Source organism: Giraffa tippelskirchi, chromosome 1, assembly GCF_054371585.1.
Source record: "Giraffa tippelskirchi isolate mGirTip1 chromosome 1, T2T-mGirTip1v1.2.pri, whole genome shotgun sequence".
Taxonomy (NCBI): Eukaryota; Metazoa; Chordata; class Mammalia; order Artiodactyla; family Giraffidae; genus Giraffa; species Giraffa tippelskirchi.
Genome location: NC_137275.1, coordinates 113,405,091 through 113,431,783, shown reverse-complemented (window position 1 = coordinate 113,431,783; position 26,693 = coordinate 113,405,091). Strand labels below are relative to the sequence as shown.

At 49.7% G+C, this 26,693-nt stretch overlaps 1 protein-coding gene across 1 annotated transcript in view; it reads left to right on the top strand.

Moving 5' to 3' along the window:
* Window positions 1-789: 789 nt before the first annotated feature.
* The window catches only part of LOC145507151 (liprin-alpha-1-like), a 31,378-nt gene continuing 5,474 nt past the window's right edge, over window positions 790-26,693 (top strand). The window contains exons 1-9 of the mRNA XM_081493092.1: window positions 790-1,126; window positions 2,327-2,428; window positions 2,900-3,040; window positions 8,268-8,399; window positions 9,634-9,696; window positions 10,637-10,716; window positions 12,924-13,059; window positions 15,730-15,954; window positions 17,738-17,969. Coding sequence (XP_081349218.1) covers window positions 1,010-1,126; window positions 2,327-2,428; window positions 2,900-3,040; window positions 8,268-8,399; window positions 9,634-9,696; window positions 10,637-10,716; window positions 12,924-13,059; window positions 15,730-15,954; window positions 17,738-17,788 — 1,047 coding nt within the window. The 5' untranslated portion in view covers window positions 790-1,009 and the 3' untranslated portion in view covers window positions 17,789-17,969. The remainder of the gene's footprint in view (window positions 1,127-2,326; window positions 2,429-2,899; window positions 3,041-8,267; window positions 8,400-9,633; window positions 9,697-10,636; window positions 10,717-12,923; window positions 13,060-15,729; window positions 15,955-17,737; window positions 17,970-26,693) is intronic.

The window sequence follows — 26,693 nt, the reverse complement described above, 5'->3', positions numbered from 1 at the left end:
AGCAGTGTGGCCTGTGCCCTGGCAAGTGGGGAGCCGCGAGGGTGGGAATGGGGCCAGTAGAGGGGGTGGGGGACTCGGGCGTGGAGGGAGTGGCAGCACCTGGCAGGGTCTGGGGCCTCTGACTGTCGCGGCTCGAGGCAGGGACACCCCTGAACCTCTGCTGTGCAGCCCCCACGGGGCAGGGTCATCTGGCAGCCCAGGGTCGAAGTGAAGAGGGCGAGTTCACAGCAGGTTGAATGAACCCCTGTACCCACTGCAGGTTCATTTTAAGTGCCTGGAGCGAGATTGGTCAAGCCCTTGCAGAGCTTGAGTGAGGGAGTCAGTCAGGGAGGACCGAGATCAGGATGAGAGTGAGGGGCAGCTAGCGTGGTGAGTCCTCCTCAGCCAGGTGGATTCTGGGGACGCCCTTGAGTTCAGGGGTGCCCTTTCACTAGCCTCACTGGAGGCTTGTTTGGGGGGTGAAGGGGGCAGAAGCCCACTTAGAAGACGTGCTCATTCCTCGTGGTGGTGGTTTCTGAAGCAGTTTATACTGTTCGGTTCGACTGTAAACCAGTACCTTGCAGGGTCATGTTTAACGGTGGGGCTGAGGTGTGGGCACGGCCTTCCTTCTCCTGCACCCCACACTCACCTGCAGTCTTTTTGGCAGCCCCTCCCCCTTCTCTGTGCCCTTGCTGGTGGGCCTGAGCCCAGCCCCCCTGTTACCACGGAGCCCCTTGTGACTGAGTGGGTTCCGGGTTCCAGGCTCCTGGGAGACGTGCTGGAGGCAGAGCCTTCGTGCCATTTCTTCTTGACACAGCATTGCTGGTGGTCATAGAGTAAGAGCAGTGGTCATAGTGTGAGTGTGGTGTCTGTGAGAGTGGTGTGTGAGAGCAGTGTGTGTGAGTGGGGTGGTCATAGTGTGAATAGCGGTGGTCGTTGTGTGAGATCGGTGGTGATAACTCGGGTGCTGAGTCATCTGATTGTGAATCAGCAGTTGGCCCCTAGTGGGGGGCTGCCCCCATCCGCGAGGATGGGTTGCAGAAAGACCCGCCTTTGGGGGCTTTTCCAGTGCTGCAACCTCAAGGCAAAGGCCAAGAGGAGGAAGAACTTGGCCTCAGCCCAAGTCCTGGAAGCAGAGTGGCCTGAGGTGAGAGCAGCCGGGTGCTGGGCTCGTCAGGTTGGCCCTCAGCTGGCAAAGCGTTGGCTTTGTGTTTCATTTTGTTAGCACGGTTGTGGGCCCTGCCGGCCAGGGCGTTTGGCCTTAGTGGGCAGGATGGACCCCAGCAGGTGGACCTTGTAAGAGGTTGTGCAAGTGCTGAGTGGAGGATGGGCGGGGGCCCCACAAGAAGGGAAACACTGGCTAGAGGAGTCACTGGGGCACGTGGACTGAGCTATAGAGTCAGTCCTTGAAGCAGAAAGGCTAAGCCCCTTAACATCTCCCCTCTTCCAAAGAAGGGATATACTGGCTGGAGGAGTCTCTGGGGCCTGTGGATCAAGCTAGAGAGTCAGTCCTTGAAGCAGAAATGCTAAGCCCCTTAACGTCTCCCATCTTACAAAGCACAGACCAGTGGGTCCAGTATTTTAATGACTGGTACCTACTGCTTTACGTGTATAACATACACCCTCATAGCTTCACATGTCTACTACATGCCTCTTACAAGAGTTGGGCACTGTTCTGGGTGCTGAATACTCAGTATGTAGTATGGGATATGTAGCCCAGGATTTTTGTATTTCTGCAAAGAAAAACAGAAGAATGAAAGACTCCATGTGGTTTAGTTTGAGCAAGTTCACCACGTGGATGGCCCCATGTGCACGCAAATTGTGTTAAAATACATATAACGTGAATTTAACATTTTAACCAGTTTATTGAATGACTGGGTGACTTCAGTGAGTCAGGCTAATGGATGGCCTTGGGGTGCCATCAGCCTTTTTCCCAGAGGAACACTCCACAGCCTGGTGGCCTTGTAGACCTTACCTTTGTTCTTCACTCTCCCCAGTGGTTCTAGGTCACTTGTCTGGGTGTCATTTAAGAATCTCTTTATCCACTTTGTTGTTAGGATTTCTGTTTAGGAAAGTTTCTCAGACGTCCCTGGGTCTTGAGAAGGCAGGCTTAGATTCTGGGTTCTCCCCTGCCACGTACCTGCCAGGTCGAGGTGGAGGCTGCAGGCCAGTCTGAGTTGTGGTGGTCTGTGTGGTCTTTGGGTCAGGGGACCCCCTCTTCTCTGGAGGGGCAAGGAGATCCTTTGTGTGGAGCCTAGTGAGACTTGACAGGATCAGTCTTCAGCGGCTCGCTCTCTTTTTAATTTGTGTTTGCTTTTAGTTACTTACTCATTTCACTGTCTTCTAGGAGTTTATAGAACTTACTAAAGAACTAAATGTATGCAGGGAGCAGCTTCTTGAACGAGAAGAAGAAATTGCTGAGCTGAAAGTGGAAAGGAACAACACCAGGGTCAGTAGGGGGATTCTCACGTGTTGACATTTGCCCCGCGGGGGTCACCACTGGGCTCTGTGTTGCTGTCTTTAAACTCGGTCTGGTTTTTAAGTCATTTTTCACATCTTCCCACTGAGCAGACCAAGGGGGATCAGTTCAGGGTTCTCATACCTTGCTTAAAATTTATGATGAGAGCTAATGTAATTTTAGTACCTTTGAGGGGGGAGTTCTCTTAACTTACATTTTTGTCCATGCTCAACTTTGTGTGGGATCTTAGTTCCCCGACCAGGGATTTAAACCTATGTCTCCTGCCAAAGTGTGGAGTCTTAACTACTGGGCCACTGGGGAAGTCCACTCTTAACTTGAGACTGAACTGGCGGGATTCCGACTTGCCTTAGCATGGTTTCAGCTTTAGTGTGTGGCTGAGAGGAGTTATTGACCCTGAGTTCAAGAATGAGGTTGACGGCGCTCCTTGGCCCCACCCTGCAGCTGCTGCTGGAGCACCTGGAGTGCCTGGTTTCCCAGTATGTGCCATCCCTCCGCATGTCCCCAGCCGGCATGACCAGCGAGGTGGAGGTGCTCAGGGCACTGAAGTCACTCTTCGAGCACCACAAGGCCCTGGGCGAGAAGGTACCAGCCACCCGGCCGTCCTGGATTTGTACACTTGCTGCCTTGTTAGGTGGATGATGCACGTATTTATGTAACTAGTTGACTTTTGAGCTTCTTGAATTTTTGTAAATACATTTTTTCTGTACGAAGTCAGAGTTTTATATGGTTAAAAAGCGTTGCCTGTGTACGTGCTCAGTCATGTCCGAGTCCTTGCGACCCTGTGAACTGTAACCCACCACACTCCTGACTCCTGAGGTCCTGACTTCATGCCAGATACCTTTCCTCCTAGAATTCTTGCAATAACAGGGTAGTTTAGTATACTTTTTGTTTTCTATTTGGGTTTATTATGTAGAAAAGAAGCTTGGTAAACCGAGTAGCCAGACAGAACGTTAAGACAGACGGGTGCCAGTCGTGGCAAATGGTACATTTGAAGTAGCTCGTTTCTGCTCAAGTCTGAGAAAAGGGCCCTGTCTAGGAGTCTAATTTTGAGGACGCTAACTTTATGTGTGATTTTAAACTTAGGATTTAGTCCAACTTTTTTACTCTTAAGTGTATTGGACTGTTGTGTGATGACTTACCTTTTCTACTCTGCAATGCGCGGTGTAGGCCATGGCCCAGAACACGGACATGGAGGAAAGAATCACTACCCTTGAGAAACACTACCTCACCGCACAGCGTGAAGCCACCTCTGTGCACGACCTCAGTGGTAAACTTGAAAATGAAATCGCAAATAAGGAATCTATGCATCGACGGGTAATGGCTTTTACTGAACTGTGTCTGACTTTTATAGTAGTGAATTCCTGAGGAAGGAAGGTAAAGACCTTTTCATGTGACTCCCACGTTGGAAATCAAGTCCCAGTGTAAAGTTCTTATGCCCCTAAAATACTGCATTCAAAAGTGTGGATGTACATCATGGTAAAAAAGTGGTACTGGGAGGAAATCCATTCTTTTAAAAATTGGGGGTGACTGCAACTTACAGGTTTGAATTATCTGGGATTTGGTGTAACCATTTTGTGGAATTCCACTCCTGACTTTTTAGTTTTACTTGAACGTGAATCTGTTGGCTTGTTAGCGTTTTTCCTGAAAGAGCAGAGAGCAGCAGGGAACTTCACGGCAGCCTGTTGGGAACTGGGGTCACTGTGACAAAAGGCAGGGTTAGAGCTCCAGTCTGATTAGGGTTTGTACTTGCTGTGGTTTGCTGAGGCTTACTGGCTCCTGTTCCTATGCTGTCCCTCCGTGCCCCTGCCCATGCTGCTCAGTCCACAAACGAGCGCAGACGCGGGGGTCATGCTGCCCGTCCGAGATGGGAGTGCTCCGTGAGTGTCAGACAGTCCCCGCTTGTGTGTCATCCCTACGTTCATTTCCCTCCAGTTTTGTCCTGTGTTCTGTGTGTCCCCAGGACACTTCAGCTCCGAGTCACTGCTGCTCAGAGTTCAGTCAGCAACTCAAATCCTAGCAGGATAGAGACCTAGAAAAATCCCCTTCTCGTTGAAGAGATGGCTTAAATAGCTCTGCAGTGAACACAGCTTTAAGTCTTTATTCATACACTTGCTGAAGACGTCACAGCGGGGCACGTGCAGACCCGGGACCCCACTCCCAGCTTGCCGTCCCCTGGAGCCAGCGGGTGAGAGGCTGTGTCCCAGAGACGTGGCGCTGCTGGGGGCATCATCCCCACAGTCAGCCAGCCAGCCAGCCACCCCATCCTTCTAGCAGGAAAGGCGTGGCCCTGTGCTGCTGGTGGGCACTGGCTGGGCACAGAAAGCGGGCCAGGCCTGTGCTGGCGCGGCTGTGGGAGCGTTGCCCAGAGCTCAGTGAGCGGCTGAGGGGCCGGCCGGTCATGGGAGGCCGGCGGTGGGGGTGCTGGCAGACCCCCCAGAGCAGGGTAACTAACAGGGGCAAGAGGAGCGCCCTTCTGCCTGTGATCTTCCTCTCAAGGCTGGTTTCTTCTCTCCCCTGGCATCTCTGCTGTCTGTCCCCGGTCGGCCTTGTAGTCTGACCTTTTGTCTTCCAGAAGCTCTGCCATAAGGAGGCTAAACTGTTGGAACTTACCTTCCAGCTTAGGAAGGCAGAACGCGGACCCTCGTGCGTCCTGTGCTTGCCGCTGCCTGCTGCCCGTGCTGGCTCGCCACAGGCAGTCTGAGGAGGGTCGCAGCAGCCGCGGTTGTGGGGCCCGGGGCGGAGGGCGCACGTCTCCTCTCACTAGCCAGTCACCAGCACCCTCCATCACCCACGTGTCACACGCGAAACTCTGCAGGCTGCGTGAGCCTAAGCCGGCGTGCAGGCGTGCCCCCCGCGAACCCTGGGCCAGTGGTCCGCCCAGGGCATGACCCGCTTGCCGCCCCTGTGGTCACAGCCCGCGTGTCCTCAGAACAGGGTGGTTGAGAGCGGAGCTGACGCTGTTCTTGGCCGACAGGCGGAAGAGAGACACGGCAACATCGAGGAGAGGCTGCGCCAGATGGAGGCCCAACTGGAGGAGAAGGACAAGGAGCTGCAGCCGCTGCGTGTGCTGATGGGGAGGCCGCGTCTGGGCCGGAGACGCGGCTTGGGTGGGGGACGGCGCTGCCGTTCTCCGCTGCTCCTGTCTCTGCCGTTGAGTGGGTGCGTGTGTAGCCCGTCTGCTGACCCGGGCACCCACCTCCTCTGGAGCAAGGCCAGAGGTGGTTGCCCATAGGCGGTGGGCAGGGGCCAGGGCGTCCCCACGTTCAAGGAGGCTGCTTGTTGCTCTGACCAGCCGGTCCGGCGAGCTGCTCAGGATACAGATGGACCTCCCGACTGCCCTGCTAATAAACCTGAGGGTGCCAGCCCGGGGCTCGTGAAACTGAAGGCATGGCGCCCAGGTGTGGAGCTGCTTGCCTCAGACATGGCGCTGGAGTCCCATATGCCAAACTCTGGTCCAGACAGGGTGTGTGTGTAGGATGGCTGCTCCTAGGCAGGAGGAGAACCGCAGTTGTGCTGGGACAGAAGGCGCGTCAGGAAAGGGCGATGGTGGAGGCTCGCATCAGCGAGTCCTGAGAGAGGTTTCCAAGAAGGATTGTCCACACGGCGATACAGACCATCCAGGAAATGGAGTGGGGATCCCAGATCCAGCCTCAGGGATCAGTACAGTCCCCACCATACCAGTGTTCTTGGGCCTGGACTGCAGCGCCTCACACGCGGGCTCCCAGGGGGCAGTGGTTCTGACTCCCATCAGGAGACCCGCAGTGAGGCGCTCTCCCTGCCTCGGCAGAGAGCTCAGTGTCTCCCGATCAGGGGTGTACTTCCTTACTTTCAGAACTGCTGCTCAGAGGCTGTTGAGATTGGGATGCTGTTTATGACTAAGCCAATTCAAACTCAACTTTTGTTTTGATTTAAAAATACTTGAATGCCGATGTCTTATTGTGGAAGCTGTGACAGATTTTATTTCCTTGGGCTCAAAAATCACTGCAGACGGTGACTGCAGCCATGAGATTCAAAAAAATGCTTGCTCCCTGGAAAACGATGACAAGCCTAGACAGCATATTAAAAAGCAGAGACATCACTTTGCCGACAAAGGTCCATAGAGTCAAAGCTATCGTTTTTCCAGTAGTCATGTATGGATGTGAGAGTTGGACCACGAAGAAGGCTGAACACTGAAGAATTGATGCTTTCAAATTGTGTTGCTGGAGAAGACTCTGTTTTAACAGACAATATTTAACAGAAAAGAAACTGTTTTTTAAGTTTTTACGATGGAAAATTTCAAATATGCACAAACGTGGATGCCGTAGGTAATAAATACCCATGACCCATCAATTAGCCTCAGCAATTTCTAACACAGGGCCAGTCTCAAATATATCATTCTTGTGTCTTCTCTCCATTTTTTTTTATACAGTAGGTCCTAAAACAGCTTTCTAAACCATGAAATTGATGCTCATTTTATAAAACACAGATTTGCCAACTTTGTTATTACATTTAAAAATTGCTTGAGGTAATTATTTCGTTTTTTCATATGAATTTTCATATTGGAAAAGACCCTGATGCTGGGAAAGATTGAAGGCAGGGAAAGAGTGGATGACAGAGGATGAGATGGTTGGATGGCATCACCCACTCAATGGACATGAGCTTGAGCAAGTTCTGGGAGTTGGTGATGGACAGGAAAGCCTGGCATGCTGCAGTCCATGGGGTCACACAGTCAGACACAACTGAGCAAGTGAACTGAATTGAATATGAATTATCATTGGAAGCAAAGCTATGACCAACCTAGACAGCATATTAAAAACCAGAGACATTACGTTGCCATCAAAGGAACACCTAGTTAAAGCTATGGTTTTTGCTGTAGTCATGTATGGATGTGAGAGTTGGACTGTAGAGAAGACTGAGCATCAAAGAATAGATGCTTTTGAACTGAGGTGTTGGAGAAGACTCTTGAGAGTCCCCTGGACTTCACTGAGATCAAACCAATCAATCCTAAAGGAAATCAGTCCTGAATATTCACTGGAAGGACTGATGCTGAAGCTGAAGCTTCAATACTTTGGCCACCTGATGCAAAGAACTGACTCATTGGAAAAGACACTGATGCTGGGAAAGATCGAAGGCAGGAGGAATAGGTGCGACAGAGGACAAGATGGTTGGATGGCATCACTGACTTGATGGATGTGAGTTTGAATGTGAGTTTGAGCAACTTCTGGGAGATAGTGAAGGACAGGGAAGCCTAGCGTGCTGCAGTCCATGGGCTCACAAAGAGTCAGACACGACTGAGCCACTGAACAGCAGCAATCATTACAAAGAATTCAAGTGATGTTGCATATAAAGAAAAATTAGTGAAAGTCTATCTCCACTGACTTTTCCCAAAATGAATTTTCTCACCTTTTGCTTTATCAATTGAATTCATTTTACCCCCTTAATCCCGACTCAAGCTTCTGTTTATGTACTGGGAAATTCCTCCACCTACGTGTGTGTAAGCCGATCACCTTTAAAGTCTGCTTGTTTCTGAGTGTAAATCTGCTTGCTCCTGGAGCCCCTTCGACAGGAAATGGCTAGTGACACTAAGGTCCCCCAGGTGCTGTGCCAAAGAGAAGCATTGGGAGTGACCTTTGACAAATGAAGTCCCAGCCTCCCTCTGCACCTGCCCGTCTGCTCTGGTGATGCTCAGGAGCCCACCAGGGGTGGCCATGGGAGGGGTCCACCTTGGGAACCAGGGCATAAGCCGCTCACGTCGTGGCTCCCCGGTGCTTTTAAAAGAACGACCGTACTTGCTCTTGAAGTTTATGAGTTTTTGTGTTTCCTATTTTAGGTGAGGCAGAGAGAAAACATGAATGAAGAACACAATAAACGCTTATCAGATACCGAGGATAAGCTTCTGTCCGGATCAGATGAGAGGCTTCATCTTCATCTGAAGGAGAGAATGGTGGCTCTGGAGGATAAGGTGAGCCAGCCCCACGGCCCCTTTACAAAGAGGCACATCTGGCCTGGCCCGGTCCAGTCTGTGTGTGGGGGGGGGAATCTCCAGGACAGGAGTCAGAAAACTGTTCCCATAGAGGGCCCCAGAGTGAATGTCTTTCATGGTTATGAATAACTGAGTAGCAGCATTTCATGCTAGTCAATAAGTGTGACAGCTTCCACAGGCAGTGTGTACAGGAACAGACCTAGATGTGTGCCCACAACCCTTACAGAAAGCATCAGGGAGCTGGATCCACCGACGGCCCTGGTGTTGCCAGCCACCGTGTGAGAACTTTCTTCTATATGCACCCTCACCCCTTCGTTTCTTTCTTAGAAGTTTGTTTCTGTGGCTTTGCTGGCAGTCCAGTGGCTGAGAGTCTGCCTTGCAAGATCAGGGATGCAGGTTCGATCCCTGGTTGGGGAGCTAAGATCCCACGTGCCAGGCGGCAATCACATCAAAGGAGTCCTGCGTGATGCAGCTAAGGCCCAATGCAGCCAAATCAAGAAATTTAGTTCGAGATCTTTTATATAACGTGACAGAAAAGAATGAAGCAAGTAAACACAAGCTTTCTCATATGCCAGCTCCAGCCTTCTCTCTTTTCATTTGCTTTGGAAAATGTCTGAGGACCTCCATCAGAGCAGCTCAGTGGACAACAGTCGGGTTCAGTCTCGGTGAAAACCTGTCCCAGCTGCACCAGTGCCCTAAAGACAAGGCCCAGAACCTTCCCCGAGGTCGGCGTTTGGGCGACGCTTGTCTGAGAGGGACCCATGGTTACTACAAGTGCTGTGGCACGTTTTTCCCCCACAAAACCCAAGATGACACACACACCTCACTAGAGGCCATACAGGGCTCCCCTCTCGTCATCCTGACCTGTGGGCTGGGCCTGAGGTGGAGAGTTTTATCTCAGCTTTGAATTTGGCATGTGTAACCTGCGCTTGTTTCCTGAGTGACCACTGAACTGCAAGAGCTGAAAGCAAGTATAAAGCAGTTTCACTTACCCCAGGGACCCGGCGTCCTTGTATCTCTAAGATCAGTCGGGGAAGCAAGAGATTGTCTGTGTACAAGTGAGCGTTAAAAGTTGTCATCTGGCCTCGTGCCAGCACTTCACTCTGCCGCTCCTCCCGAGGTGCTTTACCCTTTCAGACAGAAGAGGAGCCGTCCGTAGTCCACGCAACGTCTATGAGTATTGACTCTAAAGCACTGTGTGCGTCTTTTTCAGATTTTTTTCCAATGGGAAGTTGAAAACGCGATAAAGGAATTAGAAGAAATGCATAACTACCAGGTACTTAAATCTCTAAAACCTTTAGAAATTTGTTAAGAGCTGAATTGAGCTGGGTTCATTGTTACAGTTACTACAGATGCTTAGTGGAAGTCGAGTTACCTTTTCCTTCTGGCCAGTCTACTGCTGTAACGTGTATAGCATTTCTGGTTTTGAACATTGAGTGTGTTTGCATTATAGGTGGATTTAGAGTGTGTGGCCGTTGTGTGTGGTTCAGAATTCTGAGTAGTCCTTTCTGGGTTCACTCGAAAGCTGAGACAAAGCGTGAGCCTTTCCCGTGGACAGTGCTGTCCATCAGAAAGATAATACGAGCCACATACACAGTCTAAAATTTCCTAAAAATGAACGGGCTACTTCCATAATTTTTTCACCGTGAGTCTTGAAATCTTCTGTGTGATTTCCACATCGAGCTTTGCACCGGCCTGTGTCTCGTCCTCAGCGGCTGCACGAGGTGATTGACTGCCGTGGCCGACAGCACAGAGCTGCCAGGTTGAGTCGAGTGACTCGGAAACTTGGCCCGTTTGACTTGTTTTACCCCATGAGGAAGTGAAGTGGGGTGTAGAGGAATGAATGTGAGATCCATGGAGACACTTTAAAGCAGTTAGAGGAGCAAGGGCAATAGAGTGAGTCCTGTCCCCCCGACCTGAACCCCCGTCCCAAGTCCAGCTTCTCTCTACAGACTTCATCGTTGTTAATGGCTTGCCATGATACCTCCAGAAGCTTTTCTACACCTGAGATGTAACTTCTAATTCATTATGGTTTATAAGGGTTACTATTGTTCTGAGTGTTTATATTTGCTATGGGACGCTTAGGGTACATTTCCTCAGAATTAAAATGTTCGGAGTTGATAATGACTAATGTAACCTGTTACGCACATTTTGGTGCAAGTCATTTTACATCCGGAAAGCAAGCGGTGCAGGCTGTGTCATTTGCTGTCTCGTAGGACCAGCTGATTAAAAACCTGGAAACCCTGAGAGCCGAAGTGGACCAGATGATCCTGGGAGGGGCTCCCCTCCACCACGGGTAGGACGCTCCCCTAGGCAGCTCCCCTCAACACTGTAGAGTGTGACAAGGGCCTGTCTGGAGTGTGGACAGTATGACTGGGTGTCGCTCATGGTCGCACCTCAAGGAGCCTGTAGCTTCGTGACCAGTGAGAGGGAAGAGACAAGCACCGTTCCTCAGGGTCGAACTTGGTACCAGGGAGAGTGGTGGTGACAGTATTGACAAAACTCAAAACCACAGGCGGAGGTTTGGAAGTAGGGGGCAGACCAGTTGATATATGGGTGTATTCATTTGAGGGACCTGACAGACTGTGACACTGATGTTTCTTTAAAGTCGCAGAAGGTTAATGACCTGTAGTCTTTTCTATGTGAATGGAGACTGAGACATGACTTGCCATTGGCTGCGGTGGGAGGAATCACCTGGCTTGTGAATGAGGCAAGCAGATTACTGAGCATCCTGATTTTTTCTTCCTCGTTGTTGTAGTGGCAGTAATTCTTATTAAGTATTTAAATGTTTCTTTGGCTTCTGCATGGAAAATGGTCACAAGTAAGAGAGAAACTTGAGCAAAGGTTATTAAAGTGCTTAACTGGTGACATTCATTCATATGTAGGAAATCGACTGCTGCTTTAATCCCGATTTAGGAGACAGTTTGGAGCCCACATGCATATTTCTGTGTTTGTGTGCTTAGGGGATCCTCGTGTTCCAGGGCCCCTGCCCAGCCTTCTTCTAGAGTAAGGGGATATCATTTGAGACAAAGGCAGAGCCAGAAAGGCTGGTGCAAGGGAGGGGTGTCTCCAGGAGGCAGCTCTCAAGGGCTCACTGCAGGGAATTAGCAGCACAGGGGGGCCTTGGAACAGGGCTTGCGGGCAGTGTGGACTGGGTAGGGGGCACTATGCTGGCTCAGGAGGGAGGGAGTGGGGACAGAAAAGCTGGCTCACAGTCAGGGCAGGCTCGGCATTTTTGGCAGGACCTCCCAGTGGAAATGGTCACCTTGTCTCTGAGACCTTCTCCCAGAGGAAAGAGACTCAGGTGAGGAGGGAGAGCGAGATGGAGGCTGCACTCCGCGAGGGGACTGGGAGGTGATGGTTGGAGGGCGACACACTCAGAGACCTTTGTGGTCTTCAGAGGACCCTCGAGTGTCCGCAGTCCATGGCAGGACTGTGTCGTACCTCCCACCCAATTCCCAAGTGTGGTCTGGCCCCGGGCCCTTGGGTAGAAGTCGAGCAGAGAAAGGAGTGTTTCCCTCAGGAGGTGGGGGAGCCGGGAGGGAAGACAGGTGTGGCTCGGGGAGAGTCCAGATTTCCATCTCAGCGCAGCACAGTTTTCCTTGCAAAACTGTCGAGCAGAGCAGCGTGTGAACCCGAGCAGGCTGAGCCAGTGGTTGGCCTGGCCGCTCTGCAGACATATGGGGTGTCCTGTCCTCGGAGGAGGGCTCTGTCTCCCGGGTTTAGGGACTCCTGCAGGTGAAGGCGCCACCCTCTTCCCAGAGACAAGACTGAGCAGACCCCGGGCAGTCCTGCAGTGCAGGCGGCTCACAGTCAAAGCGGGGCCGCACCGTCTCTCAGCAGGCCCCTCCTGAGTGGGCTCCTGGCACCAGCAGGCCCAAGTCTTAGTGCTCAGGGCCTGAGCATCTGTGATGGGCCTTGTTCAGCCCAGAGTCTGGTGACATGCTCATCTCTGCTTTTGATGGGAGACACCAGTGCGGCTCAGCTCGGAGCTGTGGGTCTCAGGGCTTTCTGCTGCTGGTTGTCTGAGGCACCTTTAGAAGCGCTGAGAGCGGTGCAGAAAATGTTCCAGGTAGACGGGTGATTGTGATCCACGGACATGACGCGGGAGAGGGAAGTCAGAGCAGGCGCGGGCCGGAGGGGAGGTGCGGGTGCCAAGGAGAAAGCAGAGAAGGTGCAGGCCCCGCCCTAGGACCTGAGGGTGGGCTCCGAGGGGACCATGGACACCCCAGCTGCAGACAGCTGATCCCATCCTAGTCAGCTCCACACCCTCGCATCAGCACTGCCTTCCCCACATATGAGAGTTTTCCAGATGTTGGGCTGAGCCTTGAGTGGTTGCAGGGCAGCAGGCGGCCTGTTCCTGTTGGAGCCAGGAGGGCAGTGCCCTCCCGGGGGCCCTTTTGCTCTGAAATTGCCGATTTTCCAAATTGACAGGCTCTGGCTTGACTGACAGAGTGAGCTCTCATTCCTTCTAACAGCGCTCTTCTCTCCCGTGTGTTTCAGCCAACCCCACTTGGACAGCGCCCTGAACTTCAGGTTCCCTGTGGCAGATGGGCTGGCAGACTCCTCCGGCAGTGGGGCGGTGCTGCGGCGCCCCCAGAAAGGCCGGCTGGCCACGTTGCGTGACGAGCCATCCAAGGCAAGGATCCCCCCGCCCCCTGCCCGTCCCTGGTGGGCACCTTGTGAGGCACCTGCACCCTCACACTGAGGTCCTGAGATGGGTTTGGAACAAAGCATTGATAGATCGCTTTATGTCTTCCCATTTTCCTTTTTCTGGCTAAGAGTTTACTTTGAAGACATGCTTTTTTTTTCTGAAAAGAATCAATTCTGATAACTTGTGGCCTATTGCGAGGCCCAGCATGGTACTAATTAGCACAGTTTTGAAATCATCCTACAAGTAACTGGATACACCTATCCATCATCTTATAGTGAGAAGAATTCTCATTGGAAGTTTAAGTGCCTTTATCTTTTTGCCTCATTCATGGCATGAATTTTTTCATACATGTCTGTGTTTTGAGCTTCCATATTCAGTGAGCAGCTAGTTGGGGCCAGACATCATCAGAAGGACTCCAGCAGTGAATTAAAACCCGTGTGCATTCTTTATCCACTGCTACGTAAGGAATCACTGCAAAGCTTAGTGACGTCCCAGTGAGCAGGTCACAGAGCACCGTTTCTGTGCATTGTTGCAGGTGGGCCTGGTTCAGGGCCTCCTGAGGGCACAGACATGGGAAGGCCCCCCAGGGCTGCATGGCAGGCTTTCAGACACACCTGGCTGGTAGGGAGAGGCCCAGGTCCCTGCCGTGTGGACCTCTTCATGGCCTGGCTTTCCTCGGAACACCCTCTGAGAGCGAGAGCGCTGAATGTAGCTCGGGGCCTTTCGCGCCCCGGTCTCGGAAGCCGCACACCTTCAGTTCTGTTTGTGAGAGTGAGCTGAGAAGTCCTGCCTCGCTCAGGGGCTGAGCAGGAGTTGCCCCCTCTGCCTCTTGAAGGGAGGAGGATGGAAGAATTTGTGGACCCATTTTTAAAGCCGCGCAGCCTGTCGGACAGTAATGAGCAGGGAAAGGAGACCAGAGTGCCCAAGTTGTCTGAGGAGGGGGGACGATCGTGTGTGAACAGGGTGGCCAGCGAGGTGACACCAGGAGGGTGACCTTGAACAGAGACCCGGAGGCAGGAAGAGAAGTAGCCACTCGGAGATAGATAAAGGGTCGTGTCAACAAGCGGAGATAAGAAAGAGAGAGGGCCACATCAGGGAGGACCCCGGGCTCAGGCTTGAGCAGCTCGAGGCCAGAGCCTGTTTCCTGAGCTGAGGAGGGCTGCCAGGGCAGGGAGCTAAGAGACAGGCCTCAGCCCTGTTGAGGTGGATGAGCCCATGGGGTGTCCAGGGGACCTATCAGGTATCAGCTGAGTGTTTCGGACTGGATCCAGGAGAGGACTCACTCAGCTCAAGGTGGACTTGGGTCATGGGCATACAGATGGTGTTTAAAGGCACGAACAAGGTAAAGTCACCAGGCAGGTGCCCGTGGAGAGATATGGGGTGCAAGGGTAGAGCTGTGGGGTGCCCCGCATTCCAAGGTTGAGAAGGGGCGCAAGGGACTGACTAGTAACCCCAGGGAGGGCGGGGCCTGGTGCTCAAGGAGAGCCATGCTGGCGGTGGGAGGGCAAGGAGAGGAGGGGGCTTGGTAACATGGGTTCCTCAGAGCTCCCTGGGAGCTGCCCTGTGAGCGGGGCACACCGCCTGCTTGCAGAGAGCTGGAGACTGGGCAGTGAGGGGGACAGTAGAGGCCTCTTCCAGGGAGCTCTCAGAGACCCGCAGTGGACGCTGCAGGTAGCCCTGGAGGAGGAATCTGCTGATTCCTGTTGTGAGATTTTACGGTGGGAGAAGGGAGATGACGTGCTGACTGAGCTGATGGGGGTGAAGCCATATGCAGCTGATTCGCTGGAGAGGAGCAGGAATGATGGCAGGTGGTCCTGGAGCCAGTGCAGGGGGTGGCCCAGCCCTGGGGAGGGGTCGTGACGAAGACAGGGGCGAGGGCGCTGGCCACGGGGGACAGGGAGCCAGCAAGCCAGCACCTCGAGGCTGCCCCTTGGCTGCTTTGAGGTCATGTCTGGGAAGGAAGGCAGGACCTGGGTGAGAGTGGGCCGGGGGGAGATGTGCCAGAGAGAAGGGTGTGAGGTGTGAGAGCTGGAGGGCGGCTCGGGGCCCAGCAGGCCCTCTTCCTCACATCTCTGATGACAGAGCCTCCTTGCTGTGTGAGGTGCCTTTCCCCAGAATAGCCCGCGGGCCTGCGCCTCGGGAGGAGAGCCGCGGGGAGCTGTCCCTCCCGGCCCTGCTGGCCCTGCTTGCTCCTGTCTGTGTGTGTTCAGACCAGCCTGGAAAACGGAGGGCTGGGGACCTGCGAGGATGGCGCTCCTCGGTGAACTAGTACAAGTGGTGACCGCTGAGGTGGACCCAGAGGCTGTGGAGCTGAAGGATTTCTTTTTCTTATTTTCCTTCAGCCTGGCTGATGGAGGCACGGATGTATTGTTTTAATTTTTGGATTTTGTCTCTGACTCCATTAGCTCACCCTTGTGAATAACCTCATAGGATTGCCTTCCATCCACGCTAAGACCTGAATGTCACCAGGCCATCTAGGAAGTGGATTCTCCTCCTGCCCGTTTCTTCAGTACTGCTCGCTTAAGAGATGGCAGTGTCTCATAAGCATGGCCCGTTTATCCACAGTTGGGGCTTCCATGTAAACTTGTGTTCAGTTCCTGATAGACTTGAGCTGCCCTGAATGTTGCTGACGAGACATGGTCCTCTCGTGCCCAGGTGCAGACCCTGAAGGAACAGGACTGGGAGCTCACGCAGCAAGCCAGCGTGCCGGCCAACGTGGCCCAGGTGTTTGAGAGTGACGCAGACTTATCTGACGGCGGGGGCGACAGGGCCACCCTCTTCAGCTTGGCCGCTCTGCTGTCGCCCAGCAGGCAGGGTGATGCTGAGACTCTGACTGTGATGCTTCAGGAGCATGCTGGACGCCATCAACGAAGAGATCCGGTGGGTGTGCCTGAGCCCAGCTCCCCAGAAACTCGGCTTCTCTGAGGAGCTGTCTTCTCCTTAGAGAAGGCTGAGTGTTCCATAGTAAGAAAACTGACTTCAAGTCTGCTTCAAGAATTTTCCGTTCCGAGATTGCCCTTGATTATAGAGCTCAGTCAGCCAGGGCTGTGGGGGGCGTTGTGGGGTGTCCCCCCACCAGCTCTGAGCCCCAAGGTGGGTGAGGTGCCGTGACAGTGTCCCCTGCGGCCCGTGCACCCTCCAGCACTGAAGGTTCGCCCTCGTGTGTCCCTCGGAGCCTCCCACATTCTGGTGAAAAGCCACCTGAAACAGAAAAGCTGGTGTTTTGGGGTGGCAAATTCCCACTCAGATCTGCATTTTCCTTTTGAACTTAATACAGTGTGAAGATTGGCTTGTTGTAAGACAGTGGTTCAAGGACATGTGTTTGAGTTCTTCTCAACTCATCAGTGTCTGTGAGATGTTTTCTATAGACACCGTCTGGGCTGTTATAACAGTTTACAAATGGGATAGAATCCAAAGGCCTGCTTCGTGGTGAGCAGGGGCCTTGGGTCTGGGTGCAGCCGGGTGGCTGGGGGCCCCGAGGCCAGCCTGGTGCCACACCCGCATGGCTGTGCCTCCTGTCCCTTGTCCACGTTCAGAGTGGCCGCAGGCCGGTGACCCTGCACAGGACCTGGCAGAGCTGCTGCTCAGATTGTTCTAGTCACGTCAGCGCAGGCCGAGGTGCCCGTTTCTGTCAGCCGAGTGCGGGGGGCCCGGGGGAAAGGCAGGGGTGAAGGGCACAACCAGCAAATGCAGGTGGTGCCGCCTGCACTTTTGACGCCGAGACGGACTGCTTTGTGGGCCGTGTTTGAGCACAGACAGCTCAGAAAGATTGTCTTTCCCCCTCCCCCAGGAAATATGGAACGGTTACATATTAATGTGTTTATTTTTACAGCATGTTGTCAGGTAAAAGTGATTTCTCCTTAGGTAACATGTTGACTTGAGGTAAATGGTAAATTCTTTCCATCAACTTGATATCAACCATGAAAAACTTTCAGGATGTATAAGTAGAAGTGAAACTGGAGAGGTGAAGACCTGCAAGAATCTTGTATTTTATTTTGAAAATCATGTTATGTGCATAATCGAGTATTTAAACTGCTATATAAAATCATCCGGGAGACATTAGGGGAGAAGAGCGGTAACTGTGAATTCTAGGTTAATGCAGCACATTGACATGAGTCCAGAAACTCACACAAAGCTGATGGAGAACTTCATCAACTGATGCATTTGTACATACACAACCTAAAAAAAAAAAAAAAAAAAAAAAAATCGATTCAGCACTTCATCTGGTCTAGAGACTTGTGTTTAGAACCTCCAGCTTGTTCGTGAATCGCTGTTTTGATTATACAGAGTTCCTGATTCCCAGTGGAAAAGACTTGAGGCACTGCCGTGCATCTCTGCCCTGAGAGCAGGGAAGGTAAAGGTTGTCAACTTCAGGTTATCTCCTCACAGGGAGAGAGGCGCCACCCTGGCCCCGTCAGAATGTTAGAGTAAATCAGTAAAATCAAACGTGAATGATCAGGGGCCACTTTGTAAGACTCAAGGATAAGTTATTCTAAGTTTGAGAATATTGAAAAGAGGGAAAGTTGAACCTTTTTGCTGAGATGTTAATTGAGCAACTGTTCCTGGAATATGCTAATCGTGACACAGAATGCAAGCCCACATTTGTTGTCCAGACACGTTCCTCTGCTGACAAAGTCAGGTGACGGGTTTTATTCTATTTTAGGTTGATCGAAGAAGAGAAGGAGAACACGGAGCAGCGGGCCGAGGAGACTGAGAGCAGGGTGGGCAGGGGGAGCTTAGGCAACCTTCGTCGTTGTAAATCCTCGAGCTCCCTCAACCTGTGTCCCGCCTCCTCGCTTGCTGGCTCCTGCCCACCCAGCAGTGAGCGCTCCAAGCCCCGAAGGAGGCGGCACAGCTCGGCGCGGAAAGTAGACAAGCTGGGCGTCATGACTTAGGTATGTGTCTGCCTCCTCCCTGCCACGTCCCTCCCCCAGCACACTGGCTTTCTTTTTTGTTTGTTTGTTTTTTGTTTTTTCTCTTTTTACCCAGAAGAAACTCAGGTACATTTGCTATGCAATCTTAGAGGTCTAAGATTTTTAAAAACTGCCTAGTCTTTTAATCATTCCATAATCACACAGCAACAAATTAGTCTTGATATTTGGACCACCGGCTTAGCACATCATCATGAACTCAGCCAGAGCCTGCCTCTGTAACGCTGGGCCTGGCCCGTGCTGGACACAGCAGGTGCAGGGAAGTTTCTGTTCTCACGGAGCAGACAGCCTTGTGAAAGTAACCATAGGCAGCTCTCCTGGCGTGTGAGACCCGCACAGCACATTTTTCATTGGGGATGCCTGGCTGCAGGGTGCAGGACATGCGGTGGGAACAAAACCAAGAATCTAAACTGATCTGCTTGCTACTGGACATGGCCGCACGCTCAGGCCAGCTCTGCGTGTGAAACCAGGTTAAAAGCCCGGTGCCCCAGGGCCCTACGGAAGAAGTCGGGCTTCCTCACTCTTCTGAGTCTAAAAATGGGATGACGACCTAGGGCTTTTGGTGACAGAGTGTGCAGCTCTGAAGCACATGTTCCTGCTTTCTTCCATGTTTAGCTTAGGTTTCCTGAGCGCATTGCTGTTTACCCCGTGAAATCATGTCTACAACACTCTGCTTTGTAACTGCACTTGTATTATCACTTTTTTTTGTTACCACCCATTTCATGTTAGCTGCATTGTTAGTCAGCATATAATTAAATTAACTGTGAATCATTTTAGCATCATGTGAAGTGATAACGAGTCTATTTTGTGGTCTTTTGAGACATTGGTTTTATAATTTGCATCACTGGCCAATTAGTTGATAGTTTGTATTCTTTGACGATTTCCCTGTGGTTTAATGCTTGATTTCTTTCCAAGTATTTGTAAAAGAACAGTTCTGTATATTTTTTCTTGTTGTTGGAGTTCTCTGACGGTGTGTGTGCTTTCATCATTGGTTTTGATTTCCTGTCTCATCCTGTTGTCTGCTTCGTTGTTATCAATCCAGACACCAGCTTCCCACAACCGCACCCCCCGGAGGCTGTAGTTTACCCATCCATCTCCCCTCCCCCGTCCTCCCACTTGCTCTGGTCATGGCAGTCTGGGGTCCACAGCGTGTGTCCCCTTAGTCGGGTTTCTGCTTTGTCTTCATGTCTCATTAAATGGTGTTTTTTCCCCATGGCGCTAAGTTTGAATTATTGTATCACTGTGCAGTTACAAGCATAATGTAGATGGATGATACACTACAGAACCTGTGTAATTCATAAATGAGATTATGCTTACCTAAAGCAATGATCCTCTTATGTATAGAATTAATGGACTTTTGACACAACATCCTTTCTGTGTTGGTGCTTGTATTTGAGACTGTAAATCTCATCAGCTTTTGCATGCTTAATGTTTTACTAGACTCTTTTACAAAGTATCTTCTATGGTTCATAAAATGTGAAGACTCCACCTGCTGTTATGCTAGCTTTCATTCTTACATATTTTCATAGGGTACCTGCTTTAATGAATTTATTTTCAGAAGTTTTAAATCAAATTCTAGGTAACGATTTTACATTAATGTCCAATAGGTGGTTAGATTTGTTCAGTGTTAAAATAGGTATTATGGCAACTACCTTATCAGTTAAATTACTATTTTAAAGTATAACATGTTTTTTTTTATTAAGAGAAACTAACTTATAGAGAGGTTTGGCTGAGAACAGACAACTGTTAAGGCCCTGTGTTGTACAGAATGCTGTGCTTTAACAAATCAAGATGTTGTAATAGAACTGTATCTTCCTAAGGAATAATGTATAGTGTTTCTCTAGTAAATCTTGAATAGCTTATTTAACTAATGTGGTCCAAAAAAATGTTCTGTTTCCAGTTACATGTTCTCTAAATCTTCATTTCACGTATATTTTTGCCATCATTTTTGCTTTACTGTCTTTGCCTATACTGATTCTTGAATTTTTAGCTTCAGTTCAGTTCAGTTCAGTTCAGTCGCTCAGTCGTGTCCGACTATTTGCGACTCCATGAATTGCAGCACGCCAGGCTTCTCTGTCCATCACCAACTCCCGGAGTCTACCCAAACCCATGTTCATCGAGTCAGTGATGCCATCCAACCATCTCATCCTCTGTCGTCCCCTTCTCCTCCCGCCCCCAATCCTACCCAGCATTAGGGTCTTTTCCAATGAGTCAACCCTTCGCATGAGGTGGCCAAAGTATTGGAGTTTCAGCTTCAACATCAGACCTTCCAATGAACACCCAGGATTGATCTCTTTTAGGATGGATTGATTGGATCTCCTTGCAGTCCAAGGGACTCTCAAGAGTCTTCTCCAACAACACAGTTCAAAAGCATCAATTCTGCGGCGCTCAGCTTTCTTGACCGTACAACTCTCACATCCATACATGACCACTGGAAAAACCATAGCCTTAACTAGATGGACCTTTGTTGGCAAAGTAATGCCTCTGCTTTTAAATATGCTATCTAGGTTGGCCATAACCTTCCTTCCAAGGAGTAAGTGTCTTTTAATTTCCTGGCTGCAGTCACCATCAGCAGTGATTCTGGAGCCCCCAAAAATAAAGTCTGACACTATTTCCACTGTTTCCCCATCTATTTCCCATGAAGTGATGGGACCAGATGCCATGATCTTAGTTTTCTGAACGTTGAGCTTTAAGCCAACTTTTTCACTCTCCTCTTTCACCTTCACCAAGAGGCTCTTTAGTTCTTCTTCACTTTCTGCCATAAGGGTGGTGTCATCCGCATATCTGAGGTTATTGATATTTCTCCCGGCAATCTTGATTCCAGCTTGTGTTTCTTCCAGCCCAGCGTTTTTCATGATGTACTCTGCATAGAAGTTAAATAAGCAGGGTGACAATATACAGCCTTGACGTACTCCTTTTCCTATTTGGAACCAGTCTCTTGTTCCATGTCCAGTTGTAACTGTTGCTTCCTGACCTGCATACAGGTTTCTCAAGGGACAGGACAGATGGTCTGGTATTCCCATCTCTTTCAGAATTTTCCACAGTTTATTGTGATCTACACAGTCAAAGGCTTTGGCATAGTCAATAAAGCAGAAATAGATGCTTTACTAGAACTCTCTTGCTTTTTCGATGATCCAGCGGATGTTGGCAATTTGATCTCTGGTTTTTCTGCCTTTTCTAAAACCAGCTTGAACATCTGGAAGTTCACGGTTCACGTATTGCTGAAGCCTGGCTTGGAGAATTTTGAGCATTACTTTACTAGCATGTGAGATGAGTGCAATTGTGCGGTAGTTTGAGCATTCTTTGGCATTGCCTTTCTTTGGGATTGGAGCGAAACCTGACCTTTTCCAGTCCTGTGGCCACTGCTGAGTTTTCCAAATTTGCTGGCATATCGAGTGCAGCACTTTCACAGCGTCATCTTTCAGGATTTGAAATGGCTCAACTGGAATTCCATCTCCTCCACTAGCTTTGTTCGTAGTGATGCTTTCTAAGGCCCACTTGACTTCACATTCCAGGATGTCTGGCTCTAGGTGAGTGATCACACCATCGCGATTATCTGGGTCGTGAAGAACTTTTTTGTACAGTTCTTCTGTGTATTCTTGCCACCTCTTCTTAATATCTTCTGCTTCTGTTAGGTCCATACCATTTCTGTCCTTTATCGAGCCTATCTTTGCATAAAATGTTCCTTTGGTATCTCTAATTTTCTTGAAGAGATCTCTAGTCTTTCCCAATCTGTTGTTTTCCTCTATTTCTTTGCAATGATCGCTGAGGAAGGCTTTCTTATCTCTCCTTGCTATTCTTTGGATCTCTGCATTCAGATGGGAATATCTTTCCTTTTCTCCTTTGCTTTTTGCTTCTCTTCTCTTCCCAGCTATCTGTAAGGCCTCCTCAGACAGCCGTTTTGCTTTTTTGCATTTCTTTTCCATGGGGATTTTCTTGATCTCTGTCTCCTGTACAATGTCATGAACCTCTGTCCATAGTTTATCAGGCACTCCTTCTATCAGGTCTAGTCCCTTAAATCTATTTGTCACTTCCACTGTATACTCATAAGGGATTTGATCTAGGTCATACCTGAATGGACTAGTGGTTTTTTAGCTTCAAAGTGGCAATAAATCTGGTTTCTCTTCATTTCTTTGCATTCATCTATCAGTCTAGTGAGTTAAGGAAGCATCGTCGAAAGGTAAACTATTTAGTAATTTAGCATGCCTTTGTTTCTCTGTGAAGTATTAGAGTCCTTATCGTGTTACGTGAATGACCACTATGTGGTTATGTACTGGTGGATAATTGACATTTTAATGGAAGTAATGAAACTCACCCACAACTTAAAATATGCTGATGATGCAATCAATCTATCCTAAAGGAGATCAATCCTGGGTGTTCATTGGAAGGATTGATGTTGAAGCTGAAACTCCAATACTTTGGCCACCTCATGCGAAGAGTTGACTCATTGGAAAAGACCCTCATGCTAGGTAGAATTGGGAGCAGGAGGAGAAGGGGACAACAGAGGATGAGATGGTTGGATGGCATCACTGACTCGATGGACAAGGGTTTGGGTGGACTCCGGGAGTTGGTGATGGACAGGGAGGCCTGGCATGCTGCAATTCATGGGGTCACAAGGAGTCAGACACAACTGAGCGACTGACCTAAACTGAACTGAACTGATGGTTCTGTTGGAAATAGGTCATTCGCTGGGACAATTGTAACAGTTTGTCTTTCTCCCACTTGTTTCCCTTCTAATCATCTCGTGCTTATTTATAATAGACATAGTATTATTTATTATTTTTAAATTTTTCTTTACTTATTTTTTTGGCCATGCTGCACAGCTAATGGGATGTTAGTTCCCCAACCAGGGAGCAGACCGGTGTGAAAGGGAAAGTGCCAAGTCCTCACCTCTGGACTACCATGGAATTTCCACATAGTGTTTTCTTAAAAGAAATGACTGAATCAGAGCCATAGATGTTAGATTTGGGGGAAGCCAATTTAATGATGGTGGGTAGCAGTGTGCAGGAGACTCTGTGCGCCAGGCACCATGTAAAGGGCTTTCTGAGCCCATCATCTAATCCCACAGACATCCAGGTGAGGTCCAGTCTGCTGTTATCCCCATTCAGCAGATATGGACACTGAGACATAGAGAGGCCGGGCACTGTGCCCAGGCTCGCATACCCAGCGGTGTGATGCAGACTGGTCTGATCATAGCCTGGACACTTAACCGTGGTGCCGTCCATCCCACTTTCCTCCAGAGGCCCTCCTGTCCATCACAGCATCCCTGATGGAGGGAGCCTCAGGAGGGAGCTCGCTGCCTCTCCCCTCAGGTCACTTGGATGAGCCCCTGTTGTTGCAGTCCAGTGGCCCGAGGGCTGGCCTTTCTTATCCCTCTCCCACTCCCAGCCCACTGATGGAGCACTCCTGGGGTGTTCCCACAGGACTTGGGCAGCCGCGCTCCAGTTCAGGCAGCTCAGTGCCCAGGAACCCTTCTGCCGGGCACAGCAGAGTAGCTCCATCACCCTGGGGTTGGTGACCTGGGTGTGCCACTCGCCCACTTTGTGGCCTGCTTTGCCCTCCTGTTAATTGAGGACACGGTACTGCCCATCCTAGTCACGTGGGCACCCGTGGGGCGGGCTCCCATCCTGGCGGAGGGTGCCAGGCTGGGGACCCAGAGGCCTTTCTTAGGACAAGGCCCGGGGGAAGGGCCTGGCCGTGGTCCCTGACTTTGAGGCAGGTGTTTGTCTGCATTCAGTCCTAGTCAACCCAGGTGTGTCACTTCCCTGCTCTGTTCTTTGTTGTTTTCTGATTTTTATAAATGCTTCTTTTAACTTGAATTTGAGATTGATCCCTGTTCAGTTCCATGTGGATAATTTCTAGCTTTTGTAGCCTTCTGTTGTCTGAGGGTTGTTGTTAGAGATCAGGGGAGAGTGCACAGTTTATCCAGCAGCTGTAAACAAGTTCAGCTGTATTTTGCACTAAGTCACTTTGTTGTCACCAAGCTCCTGTGGAGCTGCAGTGGATCAGTATTCTTTACAGAATCCCATTACAAAGCCACAGGTTAGTTGGTTAAAACAGCGCACTCATTGTCTATAAAAATACTTTCCATGCATGCTTCCTAAAACCTCCCCTGGCTGAACCACACGCCCACATGTATAAGTGAGACCTGTCTGGACCCTGAAGAGGTTTATCTGTTTCCCACACTGTTGCCACCACTGTTTCCTGTCCTCAGACCCAGAACCAGCAGAAAAGCTGGGAGTCCAGGAGAGATCATCTTTTTTTTTTTTTTTTAGCTTATTTTTTAATTGAAGAATAATTGATTTACAGAATTTTGTCCTTTTCTGTCAAACCTCAGGAAAAATCAGCCATAGGTACACATATATCCCCTCCCTTTTGAACTTCCCTCCCATTTCCCTCCCCAAACCACCCCTCTACGTTGATGGAAGAGTATCTGTTAGTGAAGACTTCAGTTGATTTCAGTCTCTCAGTCGTGTCCGAATCTTTGCAACCACATGAATCGCAGCACGCCAGGCCTCCCTGTCCATCACCAGCTCCCAGACTCCACCCAAACCCATGTCCATCGAGTAGGTGATGCCATCCAGCCATCTCATTCTCTGTCGTCCCCTTCTCCACCTGCCTTCAATCCTTCCCAGCATTAGGGTCTTTTCCAATGAGTCAACTCTTCCCATGAGGTGGCAAAAGTATTGGAGTTGCAACTTCAACATCAGTCCTTCCAATGAACACCCAGGACTGATCGCCTTTAGGATAGACTGGTTGGATCTTCTTGCAGTCCAAGGGACTCTCAAGAGTCTTCTCCAACACCACAGCTCAAAAGCATCAATTCTTTGGCACTCAGGTTTCTTCACCGTCCAACTCTAACATGCATACATGACCACTGGAAAAACCACAGATGGACCTTTGTTGGCAAAGTAATGTCTCTGCATTTAAATATGCGATCTAGGTTGGTCATAAGTTTCCTTCCAAGGAGTAAGCGTCTTTTAATTTCATGGCTGCAATCACCATCTGCAGTGATTTTAGAGCCCCCAAAAGTAAAGTCTGACACTGTTTCCACTGTTTCCCAATCTATTTCCCATGAAGTGATGGGACCAGATGCCATGATCTTAGTTTTTGGAATGTTGAGCTTTAAGCCGACTTTTTCACTCTCATCTTTCACTTTCATCAAGAGGCTTTTTAGATCCTCTTCACTTTCTGCCATAAGGGTGGTGTCATCTGTATATCTGAGGTTATTGATATTTCTCCCGGCAATCTTGATTCTAGCTTGTGCTTCCTCCAGCCCAGCGTTTGGCATGATGTACTCTGCATAGAAGTTAAATAAGCAGGGTGACAATATACAGCCTTGACATACTCCTATTCCTATTTGGAACCAGTCTGTTGTTCCATGTCCAGTTCTAACTGTTGCTTCCGGACCTGCATACAGGCTTCTCAAGAGGCAGGTCACGGGGTCTGGTATTCCCATCTCTTTCAGAATTTTCCACAGTTTATTGTGATCCACACAAAGGCTTTGGCATAGTCAATAAAGCAGAAATAGATGCTTTACTGGAACTCTCTTGCTTTTCCGATGATTCAGTGGATGTTGGCAATTTGATCTCTGGTTTTTCTGCCTTTTCTAAAACCAGCTTGAACATCTGGAAGTTCACGGTTCACGTATTGCTGAAGCCTGGCTTGGAGAATTTTGAGCATTACTTTACTAGCATGTGAGATGAGTGCAATTGTGCGGTAGTTTGAGCATTCTTTGGCATTGCCTTTCTTTGGGATTGGAGCGAAACCTGACCTTTTCCAGTCCTGTGGCCACTGCTGAGTTTTCCAAATTTGCTGGCATATCGAGTGCAGCACTTTCACAGCGTCATCTTTCAGGATTTGAAATGGCTCAACTGGAATTCCATCTCCTCCACTAGCTTTGTTCGTAGTGATGCTTTCTAAGGCCCACTTGACTTCACATTCCAGGATGTCTGGCTCTAGGTGAGTGATCACACCATCGCGATTATCTGGGTCGTGAAGAACTTTTTTGTACAGTTCTTCTGTGTATTCTTGCCACCTCTTCTTAATATCTTCTGCTTCTGTTAGGTCCATACCATTTCTGTCCTTTATCGAGCCTATCTTTGCATAAAATGTTCCTTTGGTATCTCTAATTTTCTTGAAGAGATCTCTAGTCTTTCCCAATCTGTTGTTTTCCTCTATTTCTTTGCAATGATCGCTGAGGAAGGCTTTCTTATCTCTCCTTGCTATTCTTTGGAACTCTGCATGGAGATGGGAATATCTTTCCTTTTCTCCTTTGCTTTTCTCTTCCCTTCTTTTCACAGCTATTTGTAAGGCCTCCTTAGACAGCCATTTTGCTTTTTTGCATTTCTTTTCCGTGAGGATGGTCTTTATCCCTGTCTCCTGTACAGTGTCATGAACCTCCATCTATAGGTCATCTGGCACTCTGTCTATGAGGTCTAGTCCCTTTAAATCTATTTCTCACTTCCACTGTATAATCATAAGGGATTTGATTTAGGTCATACCTGAATGGTCTAGTGGTTTTGCCTACTTTCTTCAATTGAAGTCTGAATTTGGCAATAAGGGGTTCACGGTCTGAGCCAAAGTCAGCTCCCGGTCTTGTTTTTGTTGACTGTATAGAGCTTCTCCATCTTTGGCTGCAAAGAATATAATCAGTCTGATTTCGGTGTTGACCATCTGGTGATATCC